Source organism: Fistularia commersonii, chromosome 19 (genome assembly GCF_037954325.1).
Source record: "Fistularia commersonii isolate RoL2024-O1a breed Wild chromosome 19, RoL_Fcom_v1.0, whole genome shotgun sequence".
Lineage (NCBI taxonomy): Eukaryota > Metazoa > Chordata > Actinopteri > Syngnathiformes > Fistulariidae > Fistularia > Fistularia commersonii.
Genome location: NC_141302.1, coordinates 12,528,269 through 12,552,344, shown reverse-complemented (window position 1 = coordinate 12,552,344; position 24,076 = coordinate 12,528,269). Strand labels below are relative to the sequence as shown.

General features: G+C 49.5%; 1 protein-coding gene across 4 annotated transcripts; it reads left to right on the top strand.

The window, feature by feature from the left end:
* The first annotated feature begins 408 nt into the window (after positions 1 to 408).
* lrch4 (leucine-rich repeats and calponin homology (CH) domain containing 4) lies at positions 409 to 23,792 on the top strand. 4 transcript variants are annotated; one of them, XM_086165194.1, is made up of 18 exons: positions 409 to 751; positions 10,095 to 10,239; positions 10,949 to 11,078; positions 11,193 to 11,298; positions 11,993 to 12,239; positions 13,412 to 13,508; positions 15,454 to 15,562; positions 15,636 to 15,730; positions 15,810 to 15,853; positions 17,064 to 17,213; positions 17,770 to 17,847; positions 17,940 to 17,991; positions 18,444 to 18,501; positions 18,629 to 18,733; positions 18,802 to 18,893; positions 19,166 to 19,303; positions 19,655 to 19,732; positions 20,206 to 22,725. In XM_086165194.1, the coding sequence occupies exons 1-18, from the start codon at positions 571 to 573 to the stop codon at positions 20,437 to 20,439; spliced, it is 2,139 nt and encodes a 712-aa protein (XP_086021320.1). In that variant the 5' UTR covers positions 409 to 570; the 3' UTR covers positions 20,440 to 22,725. The 4 variants fall into 4 exon arrangements, with proteins under 4 accessions (XP_086021320.1, XP_086021322.1, XP_086021323.1 ...); XM_086165196.1 differs by lacking the exon at positions 20,206 to 22,725 and adding an exon at positions 23,559 to 23,792 and having other exon boundaries at positions 416 to 751; XM_086165197.1 differs by lacking the exon at positions 20,206 to 22,725 and adding an exon at positions 23,559 to 23,792 and having other exon boundaries at positions 419 to 751; positions 18,808 to 18,893.
* The last annotated feature ends 284 nt before the right edge of the window (positions 23,793 to 24,076 follow it).

Sequence of the window (24,076 nt, the reverse complement as noted above, 5' to 3'; positions counted from 1 at the left end):
TAGTCAAGACTGAGCTGGTTCGGACGTGGACAGAGGAGGGATGGTGAAGATCTTGGTAGAAGGAAGCAGGCGATTGGCAGAGGAGATCACGAAAGGGAGTGGGTTGAAGAAGTTCTTCCAGCTCTTCTGTTTTCTGATCATTTCTGACTCATCGATCACAAACAGGATGTCCCGATCGCTTCCTGTCCGGTGACCCCCCCCAACCCCGTCATGGCTTCCCCCTTGTCGTGACGTCATAGACAGCCTGCTTCCCCCGTGTCATCAAAGCTATCGTGTTTCCGGCGCTGCTTTTATTTTGAAAGGGCGCGTCGTGCTCCTCTTTGACTTCCGGTCTGTTCACTAGCTTGACGCCACTCTCCCTCCTCCCCTCCCCGGGTGATTGACAGGCGCCCGGAGCCGCGGAGCAGCGCCTCCCGGCCAGTGACGCGGACGGACCCGAAGCTGTGCCTCGGACGAGCGAGGACTGACGCGGACCCCCGCTCCCCCCCCGCCCTCATCCCCGGAGCTCCGAGGACGTGCAGCCTCTTTGTTCATCGTCCCGCGGGAGCGATGAGCCCCCGGCGGCGGTAGATGGCGGCCGGGGACGGAGCGCAGCTGCCGGCCGCCGTGGCCGCCGTGGCGGCGAGCCGCAGCGTGGAGAAGGCGCTGGAGGAGGCGGCTTCCGGCGGCGCGCTCAACCTGGCAAACCGGAAGCTCAAGGAGTTCCCGAGGAGCGCCAGGAACTACGACCTGTCCGACATCACGCACGCAGGTCGGTGCTTTTCCTCTTCGTCCTCCTCCTCTTTCCCGGAACTCCTCGTCGCTCTTTTGTTTTCTCGCCACCTGCCTCTTTCTTCACCCCGGCGTAGCCAGACCCCACGGGGGGAACTCGCTGTTTAGCTTCGTCTCCCCTGCCGCGGCGTCCCGGTCCCCCCGAAAGGTTGAGCCGGACCTCCCTTGAATCCGCGGCCGCCGCTTTGTCCTTCGGCTGCGGTCCGGTTCGATATACCGCCGGCGTTCGAGAGAAAACCGAAGCCGAAGACCGAGTCCGACGTCCGGAGCCGGATTGAGTGTTCGGCCGGTTCATGAACATCTGTCAAAGTGGACGCTCGTTTGGGACGACGCGTTTTCTGATGTTCAAGCTGCTTTTCGACCCCACCTGACCCGGTCCAGCCCGACCCCCCACACCGACCCACGAACAGAAAAGTGCCTTCCTCCTCCCCCTCTGTCCCGCATCCTATCCAAACTTTCCAGGGGGCTTTACCTAAGCGTTTAAGGTGTTTTATCAAAACCTCCCAGGTGCTTCATCAAAACATTTCTGGTGCCTTATCCAAACTTTGAAGGTTTTTGATCACAACTTTCCCGTCCGCTCAGGTGTTCAATCCAAACTTTCCAGGTGTTTGATCAGTGGAACCTTGACTTGTGAGTTTAATTCACCCCATGGCTGAGCTCGTAACTTTCCTCATTAAAATGAATGGAAACGCTGCTAATTGGTTCCAGAACCCTGTTTTTTGTTGTGTTTTAAAATTACTTTATAAATGACAAAAAATGTATTAAACATAATCACAGATAATAACAGAAGTGCATTTATCTTGAGGATCGGATAAATGTGCCGGCGGCGGAGAAGGGGGAATTTTTTGTTTGTTACTCTATTGCTTAGCTTACTGGCTACACACCTTACTAAATGTAACACACACACTTTGCTACACTTTATCACTGTACGTCATTTAGTGACAGATTGAATATCGCTCTGTTTTTTTTTCTTTCTAAACCATCAAACTGCCCCCGACCGTCTTTGAATGACTCTTCCAATGCCTCGTCAGTTGTCGCTGAACCAAATTCCCGTAAATATCCCCTGCCTTCTCACTGAGGATGTTCTCGGTCACTGTATCTAAGCAACAACTTCTCCCTCTCCAAACCTTCAAGTTGATGAGCCCGTGAGTCAAGTTTCCATCATCCCAGGTGTTTCTTTGGCAGACACGCCTTGGTTGAATCCTCTCTTGCCGACAATCCCAATTTTTGCAAAAAGCAAAGGCACAGCATGATGTTTCCCCTGAAATGATGCTGGAGTGACCTGGAAAGTCCCTGAATTTCAGCACATTCCTTGATGGAGTCCCTTGAACAAAAATTTATTTAAAATTGACTTGAAGATCAGCTGAAATTTACCTTATAATTCCCTGAAAGTTCGTCTGACATTTGCAAGAATATATACAGAAAATTCCCTTAGATTTCCTGAAATCTACCTTAAAAATTCCTGAAAAATGCTCTTAAATTAATCTGAAATTGACTAAGATTCCCTAAAGTTTCCAAAAGTGTATTGGAGGAGTGAAAGGACTGCATGCTGAAAGATACAGAAGAAAGATACAGAAACATCTGATCAGATATTGTCAACAATTCATCACTGATTAGACAGCACTAACATTTCAGTCACTGAAATGTACCGGAAATATTCCTCAAATATTTATTTGAAATTGACAGGAAAATCACCTAAAAATTACTCTATAATTCCCATAAAATTTATATGACATTTGCCTGAATGTACCCTAAAAATTTTTTCACATTTTTCTGACATTTGCGTTTAAAAAAATCTCGCAGTTCCCTTTAACATACCCTTAAAAGTGACCTGAAATTTACCATAAAATCCCCTTTAGTTACTTGAAACTTATCTGAAAATCCCCCTAAATTTCACCTTGAAATTCCCTGCACGTTTAACTACAATTTGCCAAAATATATCCCGAAAATTCACAAATATTTTTATTAAATTCAAATGTAAATTTCTTGAAATTTATCTTAAAAATTCCTGAGATTTACACTAAAATACCCTTAAGTCACATGAAAATTGGCGCCTCTTCCGAGGTTTTCAAGCCAAAGAAAAATGTTCTGCACCGGGTTGTGGTTGTTGTTTGTAAACCTGGAGGGTTCCATCCAGAAATGCTGGATGTGGAACGGCTGGCTCCATGGATTGTCAGGAGAACTTCAGGAAGACATCAGGAGAACGATAGATAGATTTTGGTGGATATCAGAAAGATATCAAGAGAATGTCCAGAGAACCAGGTGTTAAAACCTTTGGTTCTCTGGATATTCTGGAGATACCACCTGAGGAGAAACCAAAGTCAGTGTCTGAGGAACACCAGAGGCCTGATAAGTGATGGATTATTGATCAGCAGAGGTTCAGATTCCACTGATCGATCTGAGAGTGATAGGTGGTTGGTCTACTGGCTGATTATTGGCTGGCCTGTACTTGGAGGCGGAGTCTAACCTAATCCATCGACCTTCCTGTCCATCGATATCTTTATTTTAAAATCACAGACCTTTATTTTTTTTGGGCTCACTATGGATGGAGGAAGTTCACACTAAGAGTGTGTACGTGTGTGTGTGTGTGTGTGTGTATGTGTGTGTGTGGTGGTGGTGGTGGGGGTGGGGGTGGAGGGGTTGTGACCGGGACTCCGTGGGAAAGTGTCTTCTGACCCTCGGCGCCATCAGACCCTCCCAGTGTGAGACTGCAGAGGGAAACAGGAGGAAATAGAAGGATAAATCTGGAAAGGGGGTGCTTCTCAAAGGACACACACACACACACACAAACACACACCACTTCCTGCTCTGGTCCATCAAGGGCTTGTCCAAAGTTCTTCTCACATGTCTGGTGACCCTTCACTCCTTCCTGTAAACACGATGTCACAAACCTGTGTGTGTTTGAGTGTGTGTGTGTGTGTGTGTCATGTTCTTGTGAAGTGATCCACAAACTTTAAGCTCATCATGTAAGTCATGCAGAAGGTTCCATGCTCAGCTCCTGCTCCTGGGTGAATGGTTAGATGATTGACAGCTGACTGACAGCCCAGGTTAAGCCCCGCCCCCCTGAGCTGTAAGTGGTCTGTCAGACCCCTCGATCACATGGGTTGGTCAGGTGACTGGTGACCATGTGACTCACTTTCGGATGATTGGATTGATTGGTCCGACACACTCTCTCTCACACACACGCACACACACACACACACACACATATACAGACATGAGTCATGTGATCTAATGAATTTATGTGGACCGTAAAGGCCTGGAAACTCCACTACCCCCCTCCCCCCAACGCAGTGGTACAACCCAGGCGCCAAACTCTGACAGTATGATAAAAACATGGAGTGTGTGTGTGTGTGTGTGTGTGTGTGTTTGAGATAGAGTGAGTGGGGGGGGGGGGCAAAGTTAATAAAGTGACCTCCAGTCTGTAGTGGAGGAACAGGACTGGCTTGGAGGTGTGTGTGTGTGTGTGTGTGTGTGTGTGTGTGTGTGTGTGTGTGTGTGTGTGTGTGTGTGTGTGTGTGTGTGTGTGTGTGTGTGTGTGTGTGTGTGTTGTGACTACAAAGGGCCTGCTGTGGGCCTTTGATCTGCCCATCAGGTTGATAAAGGCTTTATTACCGTGTTATTATATCCCGTCCCCCTGGAGGAACCTCTTGAAGGAGATCTGCCGCTCATTACCCAGACCTCAAACCCCAACTCCAGAAAGTCTGTGGAGAACCCATGACACAGCAGAATGTGTTTTGGAGAACCTCATGTTCCTTCAGAGAGCAGGTTCTCTCCCTGGAGTTGTCGTCACCTAGCAAAGGCTTGCGAATCTGCTTCAAACCGTGGGTGAAGTTTGTTCTCTGCTGGGGTTCTGCAGAACAACGTATGGATGCTGCCTCTGTCAGTTGTTTACATCTGTTCTGATGCAGTGAGGAGGCCAATGTGTGTGCGTGTGTGCGTTAGTGTATGTGCGCTTCATCCGGGGGCCGGATGTGGTCCAGCTTGCACTTCTGCTTTGTCCTGGTTGCCTCACACACACACACACACACACACCAACACTGGTGTCTTCATCCAACCGACACGCATTTGGGCTGTTATTACGCTGTAATTACACAGGTCGCTAACGCTCGCCGCCACGTCTCCATGGGAACGGGACAGGAGGAGGAGGAGGAGGGGAGGTTCTTTGACTTCAATTTAAAAAAAGCCTTTTCAGCCTCAGGCGGATGTCAAAACACTGTAATAGCACTATTACACAGTTATACAACTGCAATTACACATGGATATGTTTATAACAACTTTATTTTGCAAAGACATCCCTTCATTTTCCCCAAAAGTGAAGAAGTTTGTTCAAATAACTTGACAACAGGAATGGGGAGGAATATTTCTTCAGCGATATTAGCATTAGCATACTAATTTAACAATGAAATTCATGAAATCAATACAATAGTAAAGGGATGTAGTACCCCCTTAATGAAACTCCCTGAGTCTGGACCCCCCCCCCCCCCCCCCCCCCCCCCCCCGTGATCAGTTGGTTCGACCCATCCGTTGTTGGGCCATCAGCAGAAGCTCAGACTGAACCCTGGCAGCTGCTCCGAGCTTCACTCCTCACCTCGGGGATTTCAACACAGCTGGTTAGGGGCCATATTGAGGGGGCGGGGCCACATGGAGGGGGCGGGGCATACGGAGGGGGCGGGGCTAGGGATGGTCATCCCCTGTCCTAGAACGCAGAGACCCTGGTCAGGGTCTCCCCAAGGAAGCTGGAGGACCTCGATTGCTGGTTCTTGATCCATCATGTTGGCCGTTGCCGTGGCAATGAGAGCAGAGCAGAGCTTTTACTTTGAAGGTTTGCACGGATCGGGTCAGAGGTGCTTTGGTGGAGGAGGAACTTGCCGTCTGTGGATTAAAGGGAGACCAGACACACACACACACACACACACACATATGCAAACCCTAATCAGTGACATGACGACAGATAGTGTGTGTATGTTTGCGTGTGTGTAAATAAAGGAGGTCCAGGCTTTGCCGTCTTACGTAACCAGGCTGATGCATTAACCCCGCGTTCTCCAGATGGCTGCTTCACTGAAGAGGGGTGGGGAGGGGGTCGACCCTCCCCACCCCCCGGGGAAGTTAGTGGAGCTGCCTTATAAATGTGTATGTGTATGCTCACACACACACGCACGCACATGTATATGACCGGCTAGTTTCCCAATATTCTGTAAATGAGTTGAAAAGAAGTGACCTGCTGGAAGGTTAGCACGAACCCCCCCAGGCTGAACTTTATCAACTCCTTCAGTCTCTGCATGGAAGCTTCCAGAGGAGCCTGGAGGAACTTTGAAAAATACCTCGACATGATCATGATTGAAGGGATGTGTGGGTCAGCAGGGGTGTTTCCATGGTAACGGGCTAATGACCAGGTCCTGAGTTGTTAATCTGAGTGATGAGGTCTTTGCATATCTTACTACGTTTTTGTGTGTGTGTGTCAGTTTCACCTTCAGGGTGTGTGTGTCAAGAGTTTCACCACTGATGTGTGTATGTGTGCATGCGTTTCAGCCCCCTGCCTGTGTGTGTGTGTGTGTGTATATCAGTTTCACCATCAGCGTGTGTGTGTGTGTGTGTGTGTGTCAGTTTCAGTTCAGCTCCCTGCCTTTTGTGTGTATGTGTCTGTGTGTGTCAGGTTGTTTGTTTTCCAGTAGCTTTCTGTCCTGGTTGAAAAGAGTGGTTTTATTTTGGCGAGGTTTAGGGGACGTCCTGTTCCAGCAGCGGACCAGAGTGCAGCTGGTTATTATGGGATGTCCGTGGGGAGTCCAATCAGAAATGATGGACGGCATCAGGATCAGAGAACAAAAGCCTCAGTCCGGCAGCGTTGGCTGTCTCCTAGCAACTGACATGGTTCCTCAGCAGGTTATCTTAACCCTTTCTTAGTTCTTCTCCTGGGGAAGTCCGTCGAACGGACAGGGAGAGCCAGCGTGGAATAATCCCATGGTCAGCAAATGCATTGTTTCACCTGCAGAAGAATAAGACCAATAAACCGGGGCAATGCAAGATCAGCCTGAAACAGAAGCACTTAGCTTAGCAGAAGCTAACCCTGTCACATGCACAACCTAGACCATTAAACGTGGCCAGTGCGGTTATCACTTAGCTTAGCATCAGCTAACCAGCCGGGAGCTGTGGAGGGGCTCTGTGATTGGTCAGAGACCGTTGCGTAGTTGGCCATGTTGGTCGGCCATGTTGGTCACTGATAGCCATGGGAAACGTCAAGACCATCCTCTGAAAGGTCAAAGGTCAAACTCAAAATGTCTCCTCAGAACATTTGTGTTCATGGAGGCTGCAATCCACAGTATACCCGCTGGCGGTTGATGCCGAGTTTTTTTTCTGTCAAGAGACCAGACAGACAGGAAGTCTAGCATTGCCATGGATTGCCATAGAAATCAGCCGCATTTGCCTCACATTGGTCACCGTGGCAAGCAACTTCCTGTCTTGACACGAGGCGTTCACTGACATCTGGTCGAATTTGGTTTCTCCACCTGATCCGGGTTTGAGTTATTGATCACTATGACTATTAATAATAGATTACTGAGCTGCGGCCCCCGGGGGCCTGAGGAACCTCCTGGTTTCCTCAGATTCTTTTGGAGAGTGGTCACGTTAATTGAGTTTGTCTCCAGCGGTCTCAGCATGGGCTAGCGTGTTCTCACATTAAGAACCTCGACAGAGGAACATCGTGAAAACGGTTGGGCTCTGGCTACTTCCTGGAACTTCAGCACGTTAACAAGAGCGGTCACGATGTCTTTAGGGATGTGTGTGTGCATGGGCGTGTGGAACAGGATGCGTGCTGCTGCCTTCTCTTAGAGCCTGAGCTGCACAAATGCACGCACACACACACACACACACAAACACAAAAGAAGAAAATAGTGAAGACGCTGCGTGGCTGCAGACAAAACTGGATGTCTTGCTCTGCTCATGTCAGTGGAACACTACACCCGCACACGCAAAAACACACACACCGTCAGTGTCAGTGGTTGGTGGGAAGCGAATGAGTTTCCATCCACGTCGGCGTAGCTTCGCGCTGACAAGCGTTCATAACCACTTCCTGTTGAGCTGCGATGAGATTTGGTTTGATTTCACAGTAGAGAGGCGTTGCCACGGTGACATGGCACACTCACAGCAAGCACCCAGCCTGCACGCCGGGCTGCATGTTGATGCTGCAGGGCGACGCCTCCTGCTGGTGGCTCCTGGAATTGAACCATCAAAAAAATGACTCTTGTGACCTAGCTTAGCGCTCATAGGCTCCACCCACCCACACGAGAGAACGTTCTATGAGCTTCACTCCGCGTGTGTGTCGTCGTCCCCCCCGGCGGGAGTTGCAGATCCCTCAGGTGTTCGTTCTGGGGGGAGGGGCTAGGGCCTGTGTGATGACATCAGTGTGTGATGTAACCGCGGTAATGTCATGGAGCTGAGTAGATGGTCCAAATTAGATTCTTGTTCTTGCTGGCTGATCCTCGAGGTTGAGGCGGTCACATGACCCCCAGGCGATGTGACCTCCTCGTCCTTGGTGGGGTATGGGTACCCACAGGCGCCCCCCCGCAGGACGGGTTGCCCCCCTCCCTGTCTGCGGCCAGCTCTGCTCTGCAGGCCAACCACTGCTGACCTGCTTCTCACAGAATGTGCACGGTCGCTATGGTAACCCGATGAGGGTCAGCGCAGGTCGGTGCTAATGGGAATTACTGCCCTCCCCTTGGGAAGCATCAACGGGTTCAAGCCATCATCAGGAAGGACTGTCGGAACAACACGCAATTATTTAATATCATGTGTTGTAGCAATGTAATAACAACAGTAGAATATTTAATATGTAACATACCTGCAGTTATGTCATAAGTGATATCAGTACATTGTGTAATTACAGTTCATTATATTGTTTGAAATGCAATAACAGACTATAACTGACTATAAATGTAATGACATCAATGGTTGCCGTTACTGTGTTATTAGCAATGAGGCAAAATACTTCCTCTAACAACATCTTAGAACAAACAGATGTCAAAAAGTCAGTTGTAGACTACCTGGTCTTTGGTTACTTCTATGTACCACCATGTGGTTCTTCTGGTTATAAGAGGTTCCTCTGGCTCTCTGGGAGGTTCTCAGGAGGATGATCTCCTGTTGGTGGATTAGATGAGATTCCAGGCAGCGAGCAGCTCAAACACTGGATCCCCCCCACCTACGCTCCCCCCTGAGGTTGAAACATGGAAGTGCACTGCAACTACAGAAGTTTGATACCTCCTGCTCCTCTTTCTTCAGCGCTGGCTCTGATTCAAGGCAGTGTTCCTCATCACATTCTTTTCCCATGATGCTCAGAGTGAGTCAGCAGGCTTGTTCCAAGGTGGAGAAACTCCCCTCTACATCCAGGGTGGAGAACCCCCCGGAGCGCTGCCTCAAGGGAGTTGCCCTGGAAATGACCCTGGTCCTCCTAGGTTGAACATCTCGCGGGTGGAACCCCAGTCAGTCAGAGGTGAAGAAGACTCCTATATGAAGGTGGAACGTCCTCAAGAGGTAGACAACCCGTCAGACGTTCCTCCCGCAACATGAGGCTCCACCAGAAACGGCCGTGTTGAATCTGAGGGAAAAATACAAAACTCCGTCCCACACCTGCTCTGACTCCGCCCACTGTTCTCTTCGGGATGCTTACTTTATCATTCAGGCTATCAGGCAGCTGCTGTGAAGGTTCTGTATTTTCAGGGAACATGTTCTAGTGGGTTCTAGTGCAACAGAGCTCCAACTTCAGCCTTTGTTCCGACAGCTCCCCTCCAGCTATGTGACAGTAGAGAAGACACACACACACACACACACACACACACAGATAATGGCGCTGTGTGAATGTAGGCCATGTCTGTATGGTTAACCTGGTTGCCTTCAGATTCCTACATGGTTACCTCCTGGTTCCCGCCCACCCCTCGCAGCGGCGTTCCCTGGAGACCATATGGTTCTTGGGAACAGAAATATGTTGATAGGATCGGTATGTTCAGGAGCCATTATCCAAATTTAAGGTCAAAGGTCACTTGACCTGTCCTGGTTTTCCGAGTACAAGCATGTGATTGAAGTGCAGAGTTGGGCTAGTTGCCATATCGACCCGGGGTTACATAAGGTTCTTACTCTCTGGAGATCCATTTCTGTTTTTTTTACTTCCTGTTCAGTTTTGACCTCCTTACCTTGAGGCTTCTCCAGGTTCTTCATGATCCTCTGAGTCATTCTCCAGGATCTCTACATACCAATGGATGTATAGACCGGTCTATTGTAGATCCATGGATCCATGGAGTCAGATTAACCCCTCCCTGGCCGTGTTCCTGCAGATCTGTCGAAGAACCGTCTGTGTGAGCTGCCCGAGGAGCTGGGCCACTTCATCTCCTTGGAGACCCTCAGTCTCTACCACAATGGCATGAGGTCCCTGTCCTCCAGCCTTGGGAACCTGCAGGCCCTCACCTACCTCAACCTCAGGTGAGACACTTGCCCGGTAGGAGGGGCATTAAGGGGCTGTGACGGGTGGGTGGGGATGGTTGGGATGGGGTTAGGTTGTCGGACGCGTCGGGTGGGTGCTGGTTGGGTTCCACCAAGATATGATGGAGCTGGGTTGGGGTGGTGGATTTGGCTTGGGTCATGTAACCCATGCGGTCTTTCAGACTCAGACTTAAAAGTTTGCAGCTGTGGGCCAGACTCATCTGTCCAATGAGAGCAGAGGATTTGTCCTGGAGGTGGTGTCTTCAAGAGCCTGATGGTCCCAGCTGGTTGCACCTCGCTACTTACTGTTCCCTCTTTAGAGGACTTTCAGATCAGGGCGTGTCCCCTGCCGCCCAGGGACGCATTTCATAGGCCGCTGATGGTTGATTGACAGCTCCTCGTCACCACCGCTTTGGCATAAAAGGAACCTTCCAGAAACATTATTACCTCGATCCACCACAACCCACCATTGCTAAGCAAGCTGGGGTCCCTGCAGTGCACGCTAACATGCTAGCAAGCTAAGAATAACTTCCTCTGTACACAGGGAAGTGAAGTTGTTCTCAAGGGTAGTCTTTGAAGGGTGTGTATAGTGGTAATAGATGTGTCATAAGAGCTGTGTGTGTGCGTGCGTGTTCGTGTGTGTGTGTGTGTGTGTGTGTGTGTGTGTGTGTGTGTGTGTGTGTGCGCGTGCTGTTTCCTGCCTCCGCAGCCGCAACCTCCTGGCCAGTTTGCCTCCGTCGGTGTTTCAGCTGCCTCTCCTGCGCGTCCTGATCGTCAGCAACAACAAGCTGGCCTCGCTGCCGGCCTCCATTTACACCCTCACACACCTCCGCCAGCTGGTACAAACACACACTTGAGTTATTTAAATTGTGATTTCCTCCAATTCTGTTTCTGCCGCTAGTTTGATCCTCATGAGTGTGTATGTGTGTGCGTGCATGCGTATGTGCATGCAGGACATCAGCTGTAATGAGCTGCAGTGTTTGCCTGCTGAGCTTGGCCAGCTGGAGTGTCTGAGGGACCTGAACCTGAGGAGGAACCGGCTCATCACTTTGCCCGAAGGTACCAACATACATGGCAGCTGCTTTAGCTCGTGTTCCTCCTGCTCAGCTAGTTACTATGAAGATGAGCTATGCCTGGTTTAGCCACTACAGTCTCTTGCCTGCCATTTAAATATTGTTTCGAGCATGGAGATCCAACATCTCCACCACCAAACAGACATTTAGCAGGACATCTTCTTCTCTGGAATGTCCTCCATGTTTAGGCCAGGTTAAAATAGTTTGCTAATTTAGCCGTTTGGCTTAGAACTGTTCGTTGCTAAGCCAATTTACAGATTAGGTACTCTGATGATTAGCTAACTTAGCTACATACTACCTGGAGAGTTGCATTGATCTTAGCTCATTTACTCCAGCTACGTAAAATGATGTTAGCCTCTCTGATGCGCAGTGAACTTTTGTTATCTACATGCAATTCTGTTGGCTGACTTGACAATTAGCCAACTTAGCGCACAGTCTGGTGAAATACCATTAGACTCTGTTGTGTAGCAAACTTTGCTAAACAACATGGTGGCACTTTAGCCTCCAAGATGTGCCAGATAGCAAACTGTGACGAGGACAGCCACATATTGTTGGTTAACGTAGCTCAGCAGCTAACTGTTTTTAGCCCTGATTTCTGAGACGATGCCAGCAGTTATGATGCATTTTGACTTGGAACGTGTTGGTAGAATCTGATTGGCTCAATGGTTCTGGACCCCCAGAGATCTCAGAGCTCCCCCTGGTGCGGCTCGATGTGTCCTGCAACCAGATCACCCGGGTGCCCCTATGCTACCGCCACCTGCGGCACCTGCAAAGCCTCCTGCTGGACAACAACCCCCTGCAGATGCCCCCGGCGCAGATCTGCTCCAAGGGCAAGTACCACATCTTCAAGTATCTCAACATGGAGGCCTGCAAGAGGAGTCAAGAGGAGCTGGAGCGCCACCTGAGGCCCACCGGCTTCAATAGCTGGTGAGGAGGAGGGGGGGTGAGGGAGGGGGGTTCCAGGGAAGTAGTCTGAGTACTAATACGTGTAAATATTATGTGTAAATTTGCTTTGAGGACGAAGGGGGCGATACAGGAAGTCAGCAAAGCACTGATGATGTGTGTCCCTGTTGTTGAAGTCAAAGGTCCTTTGAGAACCTGTCTCTAAAATTACTGTGTACCTTCACACCCGTCCCAGAAGTACTTAATGAGGTACTTTGGTCTAATGAGCCGGAGGAGTTTAATCCCTCAGATTAGAGATGAAGATTAGGACAAATATGGACTGTAATCTGGAAAGTATTTCGTAAATGGATGGTAGACCGTACCATACATTCTCAGTACTGCAATGGTATAATACTTAGTGGTGCAGTACCTGCGTACGAGTACTTGGTTCTTCCCAGATGATGTCATCATGACCCATCAAACACCTTCACCCTTAAACCTGGTTCTGCACTAATCCCTCCACTGGCTAGTGGCCAGACTAGCGGATTATAATCTCAGGTCAGGTTTCATCAGGTGTGGGTTTTCAAGCACACAGCACTGGATTACTGTGTATAGAAAAATATAACCCACTGCATGGTTGTAGCAAAAGTAAGTAAAGAGGTAGACGTACATGAAGAGGAAATGAAATACTTAGTAAAACATGTGGTAACATCTGTATGAAGTCACAGCTGGGGGGAGGTGCAGAAGTTTCGAGACATGTTTGTATTCTTGTCGACAATTGTTGTCATGGCAATTCGACTTGAATTTCTTCACTCGAAGACGTTTTACCCCTCATCTGAGAGGCTTTTTCTAACATGCAGACATGTTTGTAGTTTTTTTTTTGGTGTCATTCGCCACTTAAGCTTAGCAAGCTAGCCAACAGACATATAGACATGCTTGTACTTTTTATGGAGTTCAATCTTATCACGCTAACTTATAAGGAGCTGGGGTGCAGACATGTTTCGTTTAGTTGTAGTTTTTAGACGGCTCTCTGAGGGCCCAACAGCTTTCAAACCACATTCATGGAAACATCTAGAACGACGGACACCTGATCAGTCCCTCAGCCCCCTGTGATTGCGTGGATCCTTGTGGGGTCACCAGAGAACCTTCAGAACACCTGAGTGCAGTTTTGTCACCTCCTGCGGTGGTTAAACTTCCCTTCTCCGTATCTCCTGCAGCCTGGCGGACCAGGAGCTGTTCACAGGCCAGTTTGGAGGTTTGGACTCCGGCTTCAACAGCGTTGACAGTGGCAGCAAGAGGTGGTCTGGGAACGAGGTACGGCCATCAAGGTCCTGGGTTAGCTTAACATGAAACCTCCATGCAGAAGGTCCTTGTCAATTTAGCTCCTCAGCTGCAGGAACACAGATTCAATGATCTAACCTCTGGTCTCCTCTAGACATTGTCACTGACCTAAATCAGGAAGTTAAAGGGGCCAGTCAGGATGTTGAAAGGTCAACCAGGAAGTTGAAGGTTTCAATCAGGAAGTTTAAGGGGTCTTCTCAGGGTGGGGGCTCCTGAACAGCTGCGGGCCCAGTGACCCAAACAGTACTTGTAGTTTCTCCATCTAGCCACCAGGGATTAGACTTAGAGCTTCATCTATAACTGTGGCCCAGTTACACTAGACATGACAGCCATCTTTGTGAGGTCATGGCCAGACATTGAACAGGAAGCTGTAGTTTGACCTCACAGGGTCGTTGAACTTTAGGTGTCATCTCTAGATTCAACCAAGATGGTCGCCTTGGTTTGTCAGTGCCTGTTGTTTTGCTTATGAATTCTGTGTTTTGTGAAAATTCTGGGAGATCGTACAACCAAGAGGGACTTGAACATCAGAACCTAAATCCACGTCGATTTATCGTCTGTGGAATTAGTAAGCATCCTGGTCAAAGGTGCGCTCACGTCTGTACACGCAGTGAAACGCTGGAGAAGAGGAAGATGTGGTGGTGCACTTGTGCACCTCTGCCGATGTGGACATCGCACGGCATTACCTGGAATATTTCTATTTAATGAACTTCAGCTGCTGCTCCATTATCTGCTTTGCGCTTCACAAAGACATGGCTGTATGGTTCAAGGTTTTTACACGAACAGTAGCCGGATGCAACGACGTGAGAGTGATCCAACAACCCCTTTCTCCTGAACTGGAATCTTTTTTTCATGAACTGCAAACCATGACTTTGTCTTAGTCATCCCGGTCGTGTTTATATTCCACCTCAGGCTAATGTGCTGGTAGCATAGCGCATCCTTGCCGACCAGATAGTTAGTTAATGTCCTCGGCGACTTTAATAAAGGGAATCCCGCCAGTGAACTCCCAAAATACAGTTTATTTAATGTCCGCCCCAGAGAGGAGAACATTCAGGATAACTTACTCACTTATCGCAACGTCCCCCGAGCTGCACAAGGACTCCGACGACATCAAGGTCCACCTGATTCCTGTATACAGTCAGATATTAAAACTCTGCTAACCTGTGGAGAGGAAATCAAAGAAGTGGACCAGTGAAGCTGTGGAGAACCCACAAGGCATGTTTGGACTGCACCAGCTGGGATGTTTTCAGGTCTGCTACCAACAATCTGGACAAGTACCCAGACGCGGTGACATCATACATCAGTGTCAGTCATGTTCAAACAGGCAAAGTAGCATGGAGGTGCGACCGACAAGTTACCGGGCAAGTTACCGACCTGAATGAGTTCTTCTGTCCCTTTGAAAGACAACCGGACAGTCCCGACTGCGTCCCCAGTGACACCACCCTCCAGCTGATCAGCCCCACCTCTTCCATCACAGCAGAAGCCGGGGCTGTTCAGAGCTACTCACCCTTAGATCCCCCAAAAACCAGGGACCACAGGACTCCCTGACTACAAACCTGTCACCGTGATCTCTGTGGTGATTAAGTCAGTTGAGCACCTCGTGTTGTCCCATCTAAAATCCACCACAGACTCTCTCCTGAATCCCATGCAGTTCGCCTACAGAGCAGCCTGGAGGTCTGTGGATGATGCAGTAAACTTGCAAGGAACCTGTTTTTGGATTTAAAGACCAGCTGAATGTGTCTAATTTCTGATAGTCAGCGGTTCATGATAAATGTCAGGGGAGACCTCTGTTCTTCACGTGTTCCTCCCAGGTTCTTCAGAGGATACATGGTCATATTTGCTGTGAGATTGGTGACAAAGCTGGTTGACAGAGCTTGGCCTACACTGAAGGTATTACCAGTATTACTGTGTGTGTTTTCAGTCCGCTGACGATTTCTCAGAGCGCTCCCTCCGACTGATGGAGGTCAGTAGAGATCGCAGGAACCTGGAGGAGGAGGTGGAGGAAAGGTCTCCTCTGGATGGCGATAAAGGTAATGGAGGACACACACATACACACACACACACACACACAGCAGTTGTATGCAAAACTCTGTCTCGTCCCAGTGAACGGTGAAGCCGAGCAGGTGGACTTCATGGACAGCAGTGTGACAGAAGAGGAGGAGGAAGAGGCCACGCCTCCCCGCCCTGCCACCCCCATGGTACTTCCTGTTCCTTCCTGTTCGGTCACATGACCTTCGGTCCCAGGTGTTGTCTCATTGGTTGGCTGGTCTTTTCCAGGAGAGGACTTGGCCACCGCAGAGCCAGGATTCCACTGCACAGCGGTATGTTGCCATGGTGACGCCATAGCATGCTACAATGTTCTCACTGCCCATATTTGCCTTCAACAAACATATTATCTGAGGGTTCTTCAGGATCTACAGATGGAACCTTGATTTTTTTTTCCACTGATGATCGGGATTCATTCATTTTGCGGTTCCCCTTTTTCGGATGAGGACATTATTTTCTGGAGAGTTCCTCAGCCGAGTTTGAAAACCAGACCCTGGGGGAACCTTGAGGTCCGGACCATTCTGCTGAGGGCTCCCTTTCTAGCATCCGGGCTACTACGCTAATCTAAGATCTGCTATGCTGAGAGCGGAGAACCAGAAAAAGTATCAGGTTCTAATGACAGACTGTGAAGGATCTCCTCAGAGGAACGGTTTGGTTGCCTCCAGTTTGACCTCCACTGGTGTCGGGAAACGCTGTTGCCATGAGTGACCAGAAGGCAGGCACATGACAGTGTGTTTGAGGAGCTGGGAAAAGTAAACACCTGGGGGTTCCCATCAGCCTGCAGTCCCAGGGTCAGGGGGAATGTCAGCCAGGTTCTGTAAGAACACCTTCACATACTTGAAGTGAAGGAGAAGAACCATGCAAGAGGAGCCATGCTGGCTGCTGATTGGACGGATCAGAACAGAACCCCTCGGGTCCAACTGTCCCCATGTGAGGATTGTTAGCGAGGAGAAGCACATGGGACAGACCATTCCTGATGGGCACCTCCCAAGAACCCCACTGTACACATGATCGTTTTTCTTCTTTCTGCTCTGATTGGCTGATGAAAGGTCAAAGGTCACCCCACGCTACAAGTAGAAAGAAGAATACTGGTGTTCAGTACACACAGTACTTCACTGTACTTCCAAGTACTGCGTTGAGAACCCACTGGTCTGAGGTTCTGATTCCTGTAAGGAGACCTTTCCTGTTTCTTCCTCGACCATCTAGTAGTTTTTAAGGAAATCCCAGGGTTTCCTTTTGTAGTTTCCTGTTCTCTCAACCTGCTTTGTGATATTTTGTACTTTAAGGTACTTTCTGGTATATCTTATATCATTTGGCGCTAGTGTAAATATCGAAGTACTTCCAAGTATTTGGAATATGTTTAAATCAATTTCTTTGTTTTCTGGAACGACAATTCATTTCAATTTAATTTCTAGTGAACTGAACAGTTTCAGCTCACTTCCTGTGTGTTTCCTGTCACTTCCTGTGTTCCCCACACACACACAGGTCGGGCCCCCAGGTGGAGGTGTTGCCGCCCTCCCCCCCTGTCGCCCTCTCCCCCTCCTCCCCCTCCCTAGAGGAGCGACGGCGCCCTGGGAACCTTCTCATCTGGCAGGAGAGGGAACGTCTGCAGCAGCAGCAGCGGGAGAAGCCTGGGTGAGGGCTCCTATTGTATACCTCCATCAGCCTCAGCTTCATCATCCTCATCTTCACCTACATCCGCTTGCTCATTTTCATCATCCTCACCTTACTCATCTTCATCTGCTTACTCATCTTCATCGTCCTCACCTGAATCATTTTCGTCATCCTCACCTTATTCATCTTCATTGTGACCTTACTCATCCACATCTTCATCGGCTTACTCACATTCAGTCTCGACCTCACCTCACTCATCTTCATCGCCCTCCTCTTATTACATCTTCAAGACAGACCAACACACGCGTACTGCCAGATGCGTGTGTATGTGGTTTTGTTCCGAAAGCAGCAGTGAGTTAAATTTAGCTGAAAAAATAAAAGGAGTACAAGAATAGAGAAAGTCGGTTTTGATTGGACAGCGGACCAAACCCTTCAACGGGTCGGTCACATGTCCCGCGCTGGAGACACATACAGACACACACGGAGACAAAGACTGACGCATACACACAACTACGCAAGTGCAGATACTTGTACACACACGCTCCTGGCCTCTAATGCCCCTCCTCCACTTTCTCAGTTTGCTGAAGTCTCCGACCAAAACAGGAAGTCATGTGACGGCCCCTCCCCAACCCCACCAGGGGAGGAGCAGCTCCTGGTAAGTGGGGGGGCCTTGGCTCCGCCCCCTTCCCCATGACCCCCCCCCCCACACACTTCCTGTCTGTAACCATGCTGTTTGTCTCCCCCTAGTGGCAGCTCCCCAGAACACGGTGCCCCAGGAGGCCTGCGGCAGAGATGCGCGGTGAGTTCAGGTCCCGTCTCAGCACGGGAAAAAAGCGGTGCTGCTCCGCTCTCCCTCGCAGCTCGATCACATGATGCCTGTCAATCGAACACATTGGATGATCGGTGATCGAAAAAGTTTTTCAATCATAAATTGATTTCGTTGGTTCGACTTTTTTAAATTATTGATAGTTTATCATCATGTTCTGCTAGTCAGTAGGAGGTCTATTAGTCAGATTATCAGACAGATTGTCAGATTATCTGGCTGATTAGATTATTTAAACCGTACATAGTCGGGTATTATTACAGCAGCAAAGGGAGTATTGGAATCGATCTATAACCTGATTGGATCTGGTCCCTGGTCTGGTCACTGACAAACATTTGGAAAATGTTTCAGGAATGTTCTCCAAATGTTCTCTAGATGCTCTTTAAATGTTCCTGCGGCATTTACAGTGTGATATTGGTTTTCATCAGAGCGCCGAGCCGATGGACAGCAGCAGGCCGATGGTTCAGAGGACCAACAGCAGGACAGGTGGCTGTGACACACACACGCACACACACATACACCTTTCACAGAACGATCTGTGGTTCAAACTTTGGAGAAATAGAAACCTTGATTTGAAATAACTGACGTGTGTGTGTGTGTCTGTGTGTGTCAGATGTCCCGTCATCCCAGAAGACCTTGCCCCCTGCAGGGTCTCAGAACCAGAAGCCCAGCAGTTTCCTGTTCCGGTTGCCGTCTCGCAGCAACGTCAGATCCACAGGTGAGTGGAGGCTCCGCCCCCTGGCCCTGGCCCCGCCCCCACACTGACTCCACCCGTGTGTGCGCTAGGAGCAGGTCTGGCCGAGTGTGGAAGGAGTGAGTCTCGCACTACGCTGAGGTCGCCCAAGGAGGACAGGGCCGACGTTGCGCAGCTACGCCAGGTAATCCTCAGATTATCTCAAATCCGTGACAACCCGGGTCTCGGATGATCTCCAAAAGTCTCAGATTATCCCGAACCCAGGATCTCCCGGGCCTCAGATTATCTCTGTAATTCCCAAATAATCCAAGAGTAGCCCCTAATCTTCTTGGGAGCTTTGCTCTCAGAGAGAGGTAGAGGTTCTGCTGCTGGTCCAAGGTCCTCCAGGCTACGCTCTGGTGCCCCCAGCCGGGCAGATTGAAGGTTCTCATCACTAACGTGAGCTTCTCCCTGCAGACCCTGGAGGCCCGTCTGAAGAAAAGCCTCCCTGAGGACCTGGGCGGGGCCCTGTCCGATGGCACGGTCCTCTGCCAGCTGGCCAATCAGATCCGAGCGCGCTCTGTGACCAACATCCACGTTCCGTCCCCGGCCGTGGTGAGGAGCACTTCCTGTCCGGTTTATACTGTGGAGGATCTGCAGGAGGTTGGAGCTGGAGGTCTGGAACTCTTGAGGTCCAGGTTTCCCTTAAGGTCTAATCTAAGTGTTCCTCAAAGACACCAGGGTTCAAGGAAGCTCCTTAAGAGTTCCTTGAGGAAGAACCTTCATGAGGGTCGACGAGAAGAAGCCCTTGACTCTGGCGGGAGCTCTTCAGTGACCGTAGGGGTTCATTTGAGCTCCAACTCCTGGTCCTCAACAAGAACTTTAGGTTGAATGAGTGAATGTTTTTCCTCGGGACGTTCCTCCTCAGACATTTTCTCCCCTTACATCTCCTCCTCTCCTCTACAGCCCAAGCTGAGTGCTGCTAAGTGTCGAATGAACGTGGAGAGCTTCCTGGGCGCCTGTCGCAGACTAGGGGTTCCCGAGGTAACTTTTCCTCCTTCTCCTCGCCATCCTCCGTTTCTTCCTCCTTCTTGTCCTCCTCTGTCTCTCACTAAGGTTTAAAAAGTCCCTTAAAAACATCTTCTAGAACAATTAAGGGCCTTTAGTGACAGATATCAGATCAGTAACTCTAGACCTTTAGGGTCAGATATCACATCAATAATAGCTTGTGGGACACAAATTAATGAACTCAGATTAGGGCTGATCGCTGGTCGTTGACTGATGTATCGATCAGCATAAATAAACCGTGTCTGAGTTGCCGTGGCAACACCTGCCTGCTTAAAGCTGACAAGAGTTCAGAGGTCGCACTGACGTGGACGCTCTGCCGCCAACTTGACTGTGGGCGAGGCCCTCGTCAGTCCGACCTCCGCGCTGCTTCACTTTCTGTCTCTAACCGTGTGTGTGTGTGTGTGTGTGTGTGTGTGTGTGTGTGTGTGTTTGTTTGTGTGTGTGTCCAGGCCGACATGTGTGTGTGCTCTGATGTGCTTGTGTCTAAGCTGCCCGCCGTGCTGCGCTGTGTGACAGCGCTGCTAGCCGTGGAAGGGGGCGGTCCCGGGGAGGCCCAACCCACCGGTCCCACCCCTCCTTCGCCCTCGGCCCTGCCCTCCTCGCTGCTGTCCACAGACTTCCTGCTCTTCTACGGCGCCGCCATGGTCCTGCTCTACGTTCTCTACTGCCACCTGCTGGCCTAGAGCAGCAACACACTACATCTTCATGGACACTGCTGTGTGTGTTGTGTGTGTGTGTGTGTGTGTGTGTGTGTGTGTGTGTGTGTGTGTGGTCCCCTTTTGGCGTCCAGCACCATGTTGCGTGAGCAGCACCTTGAAGAAGCAGCACACTGACGTCCTCCATGCGGACAAACTGAAAGCACTACACGGACTGAGATGCCTTAGCCTAGCCTAGCCTAGCATAGCCTAGCTTTACCCCTGCGGCCCAGCATGGGGATGAGATGTGGGGAACCTGTACATCTCATCAAACCCGTGAAACTGCACGCTAACCCTGCCATCATCTCTGCAGGACAAGCTCGCCACTAATTAGCTCGCCTTCTGACGGTCAGCTAATTAGCTTCTTTCTGGAAGCGACGCTGCTTCCATCTGTAGTCAGCTAGGTGACAGAATCACAGATGGGTCCGGTCTGTGCTGCGAGCCCCCCGCGAACCCACCACGCCCTAGGGCAGCATCAGCGCAGTTAATCGGGCTCAGGCTAGCTAGTGATATTGATGCCTAGAGTGAGGTGTGCTTGGTTAATGTTAGCAGCGTTAGTATCACTGGACAACTCACTCAGGTGTTGTCATGGACCTGCTACTGGGAACAGCAGCTCCAGAAAGCTAACAGTGCTAGCCGTTAGCAAGAGCCATGATGGCACCGGCGACGGATGTCATCAGTCCAACCAGCATTTCTGGCAGAACTGTTTAATGGAAACCATTCATTCGTTCATTTAGTCATTGTTTCATACATTCATTCATTCATTTGTTCATTCATTGGTCGTTATTTTCAAGCACCGATATTTGCTCGTTTCCTTACTACTTATTTTCATGTTTTCAGACAAAGCTCATGATTTATGTGAAACAGCGTTTAATTTGGTGGACAACTGTGTCTAATCAAACGGCTGATGATGGATTCGCCCCCTTGACTCAAACATACACACACACACACACACAGTGCATACACAATACCCTCCATGTTTGTAGTTTTTACGGCATTTGTTTGAACCACAGACAGAAAGTCACATGACTCATAAGTCTCTAGGGTCAAGAACTGTAGGGTTCTAGCCGTCCACTAATCAAAACACAGTAGAACATTCTTCCGGAAGTCAGTGAACACCTCATCTGTTCGATGGCAGATAATGTGAGATCATCAGATTACTGACTCATAGCATTACTCCATGTTCTCCTGCCTAGGTTCTCCAGGTTCTATCTTCCTGCCAACAGTCAGTCAGATTCTAGATCGTCTGTAGGTGTGAATGAGTGACGACTTGATTGATAGGTGACCCGTCTGGGGGGACCCGCCCACCAGTGTCAACTGGGATTGGCTGCCCCCCCCACACTGAGGCGTACCAAGACACCACAAGAGGTGTAGACACTGAAAGAATGGATGACTGAATGAATGAATAATCCCAGATAAGACTCTGGTCCGTCTAGTCTCTAGTCTCTGTGCATCCTATGGGGTCTATAACCAAGACCTGGAACCAAAAACACCACCTGGAGAACAACATCCATAACACCCTTTTAACCCTTCGGGTCATCTGACTTGTTGTGAGATCATGTGACTTCCTGTGAGGTCACTTGACTTTCTTTGAGGTCACACGACCTCCAAATACAGCTGTAATCTGCCAGGCGAATCTCATCTGACCTGCAGACTGAATGTGTGTCAGTGCCTGTAACCCCCCTCCCCAGCAGCAGGGGGAGCTGCTGCTGCATCTATGAACTGACGGTACCCCCCCTCCTGTATGTGTGTGTGTGTGTGCGTGCGTATGTGTATGCGTGGGCGTGAGGTTTGTATAAATGTAAACAGGTTATTAAATTATTTCTCCCTTTAATTTATTTAGAGAATGTGTTCTTCCCTGTGCCGAGGTGGGAGCCAGCGGGGTTAGCGCACCTCCTGCCCTACGGGGTGGGTTGGGGGTCCGGGCCCCCCCATCGGGGCCCGATCAGCTCCATCTTCCAATCAGATGTGATCAATAATCAATCATTTGGTAATTCACATGCTTGCCCCTTCAGCCAACCCCCCCCCCCCCTCTCCCCGCAGCCTCCCCCTCACTGCTCGCTCGCTCTACAACTAACACTGAGATTTAAGGATGTACTGGAAAGTCCGGGGTCTTCCAGGACCATCCAGGCCTATGACACTAAGGTGACTGACTGTTAAGGTAAGGGGAAGCTGAGGGGGGCGTGGCCTCTGTCCTCTTCCCTCCTGATCTCCAATGACTACAGGTTCTTCTCTCCTGCTGTAAGGAAACCATTAAACTGAACTTTGAGCAAACCTTTGTCCGCACGCTTCTTCTACTCCCCTCTGGAGCTGGACCTGACCTGGACTTGACCTCTGGACCTGGACCTCCATTGGGTCGACCCGGGGACTGAGACTGAACCTCGACCTGACCTGAACATGCCTGGACTGGGAGTGGACCGCTGACCTTGACCCTTGACCTCTGACCTGTGGCTCCACAGACACCTGTTCACCGATGATCAGTTAATTGCTTATTTTAGTGTACTGTCAGTTCCATTTAAAACATTTAATGTGATTTAATTGTGCGCGTGTGTGTTTTTGAATGAGTAGGTGAATGTGTGTGTGTGTTTCCCTCTGGTGGTCCTCTTGTCTCAGAGACCCTCAGTAAGCAGATGTTTCCTTCAAACTCCACTGGCTCTCCTACAAAGGACATGTCTGAGATTTACATACAGTCCTTAAACACATCATTTGGTTCCTCAGCCTTAAGTCAGAGTCATTAACAGTCAAATCTGACCCTTTTAAAATAAAAGGGGAAGACATCTGGTGCACACACACACACATGCGTTTGTTCCTGCATGTTTGTGTGTGTGTATATCCATTTGGGATCCTGTTGGTTGACCAATAAGATGATAATCCCCAATTATAAATTCAGTCAGTTATTATTTAAATGTATTTATTTTATACTTTCATCTGATTTTCATTTCGTGTTTTAACTATTATTTTGAAACCCAATTGCGGCTCCTGCCTGTAGTACCGGTTCTGGCCACCGGAAGCTGCGTGGATCAGCTTCGTGGGGGTTTCGAGCTTTAGCCTCCAGCTTTGAGTGACATCTGTTTTTAAAGACCTCCACCACCTCCTCCCTCTCCCAGGATGCCTTGTGCTCCCCCTCCCACATCATGGAGGACGAGGGTCTGACCCGGCTGGCCCGGACCGTGCAGGCGTTGGTGGCTTTGACGGGCGGCTCGCAGGCGGAAGCATCAGAAGTCTCCGGTTCTGGTTCTGGTTCAAGTTTCACTCAGTTGTAGCAGCAGCTGTGCGTGTAATTTTTTTTTATTTGTTTATGTTCTTGAATATGTTTCTTTGCACCAATAAAGGTTTAGGAGACCTCTAGACTCACCTTTCTTCTCAAAGCCCAACCTGGACCAGGTTAGCTTAGCATCCATGTCACACTGCCTTTTGAGCATGAGCACAACACTGAGGGTTGTCAAACATCTTTGGCTTCATGTATACTTTAGGAGTGAACTATATTGTTTCCAGTACTGGACCAATGGTAAGTACTGTACTGGTGTAAGTACTCGTACATGGTACATGAGTACTGCACTGGCTCCTCCAGAACAGGAAGTAGACTCATGATTTTCAAAATAAAGCAGATCATCGAGATGAGCAC

Bases quoted from the DNA above. Each gene is read 5' to 3' on its own strand.
- lrch4 (XM_086165194.1), top strand. From the start codon at position 571: ATGGCGGCCGGGGACGGAGCGCAGCTGCCGGCCGCCGTGGCCGCCGTG. The intron at 752-10,094 runs GTCGGTGCTTTT...GTGTTCCTGCAG, and splicing joins GTCCGACATCACGCACGCAG to ATCTGTCGAAGAACCGTCTG. The intron at 15,854-17,063 runs GTATGTTGCCAT...ACACACACACAG, and splicing joins CAGGATTCCACTGCACAGCG to GTCGGGCCCCCAGGTGGAGG.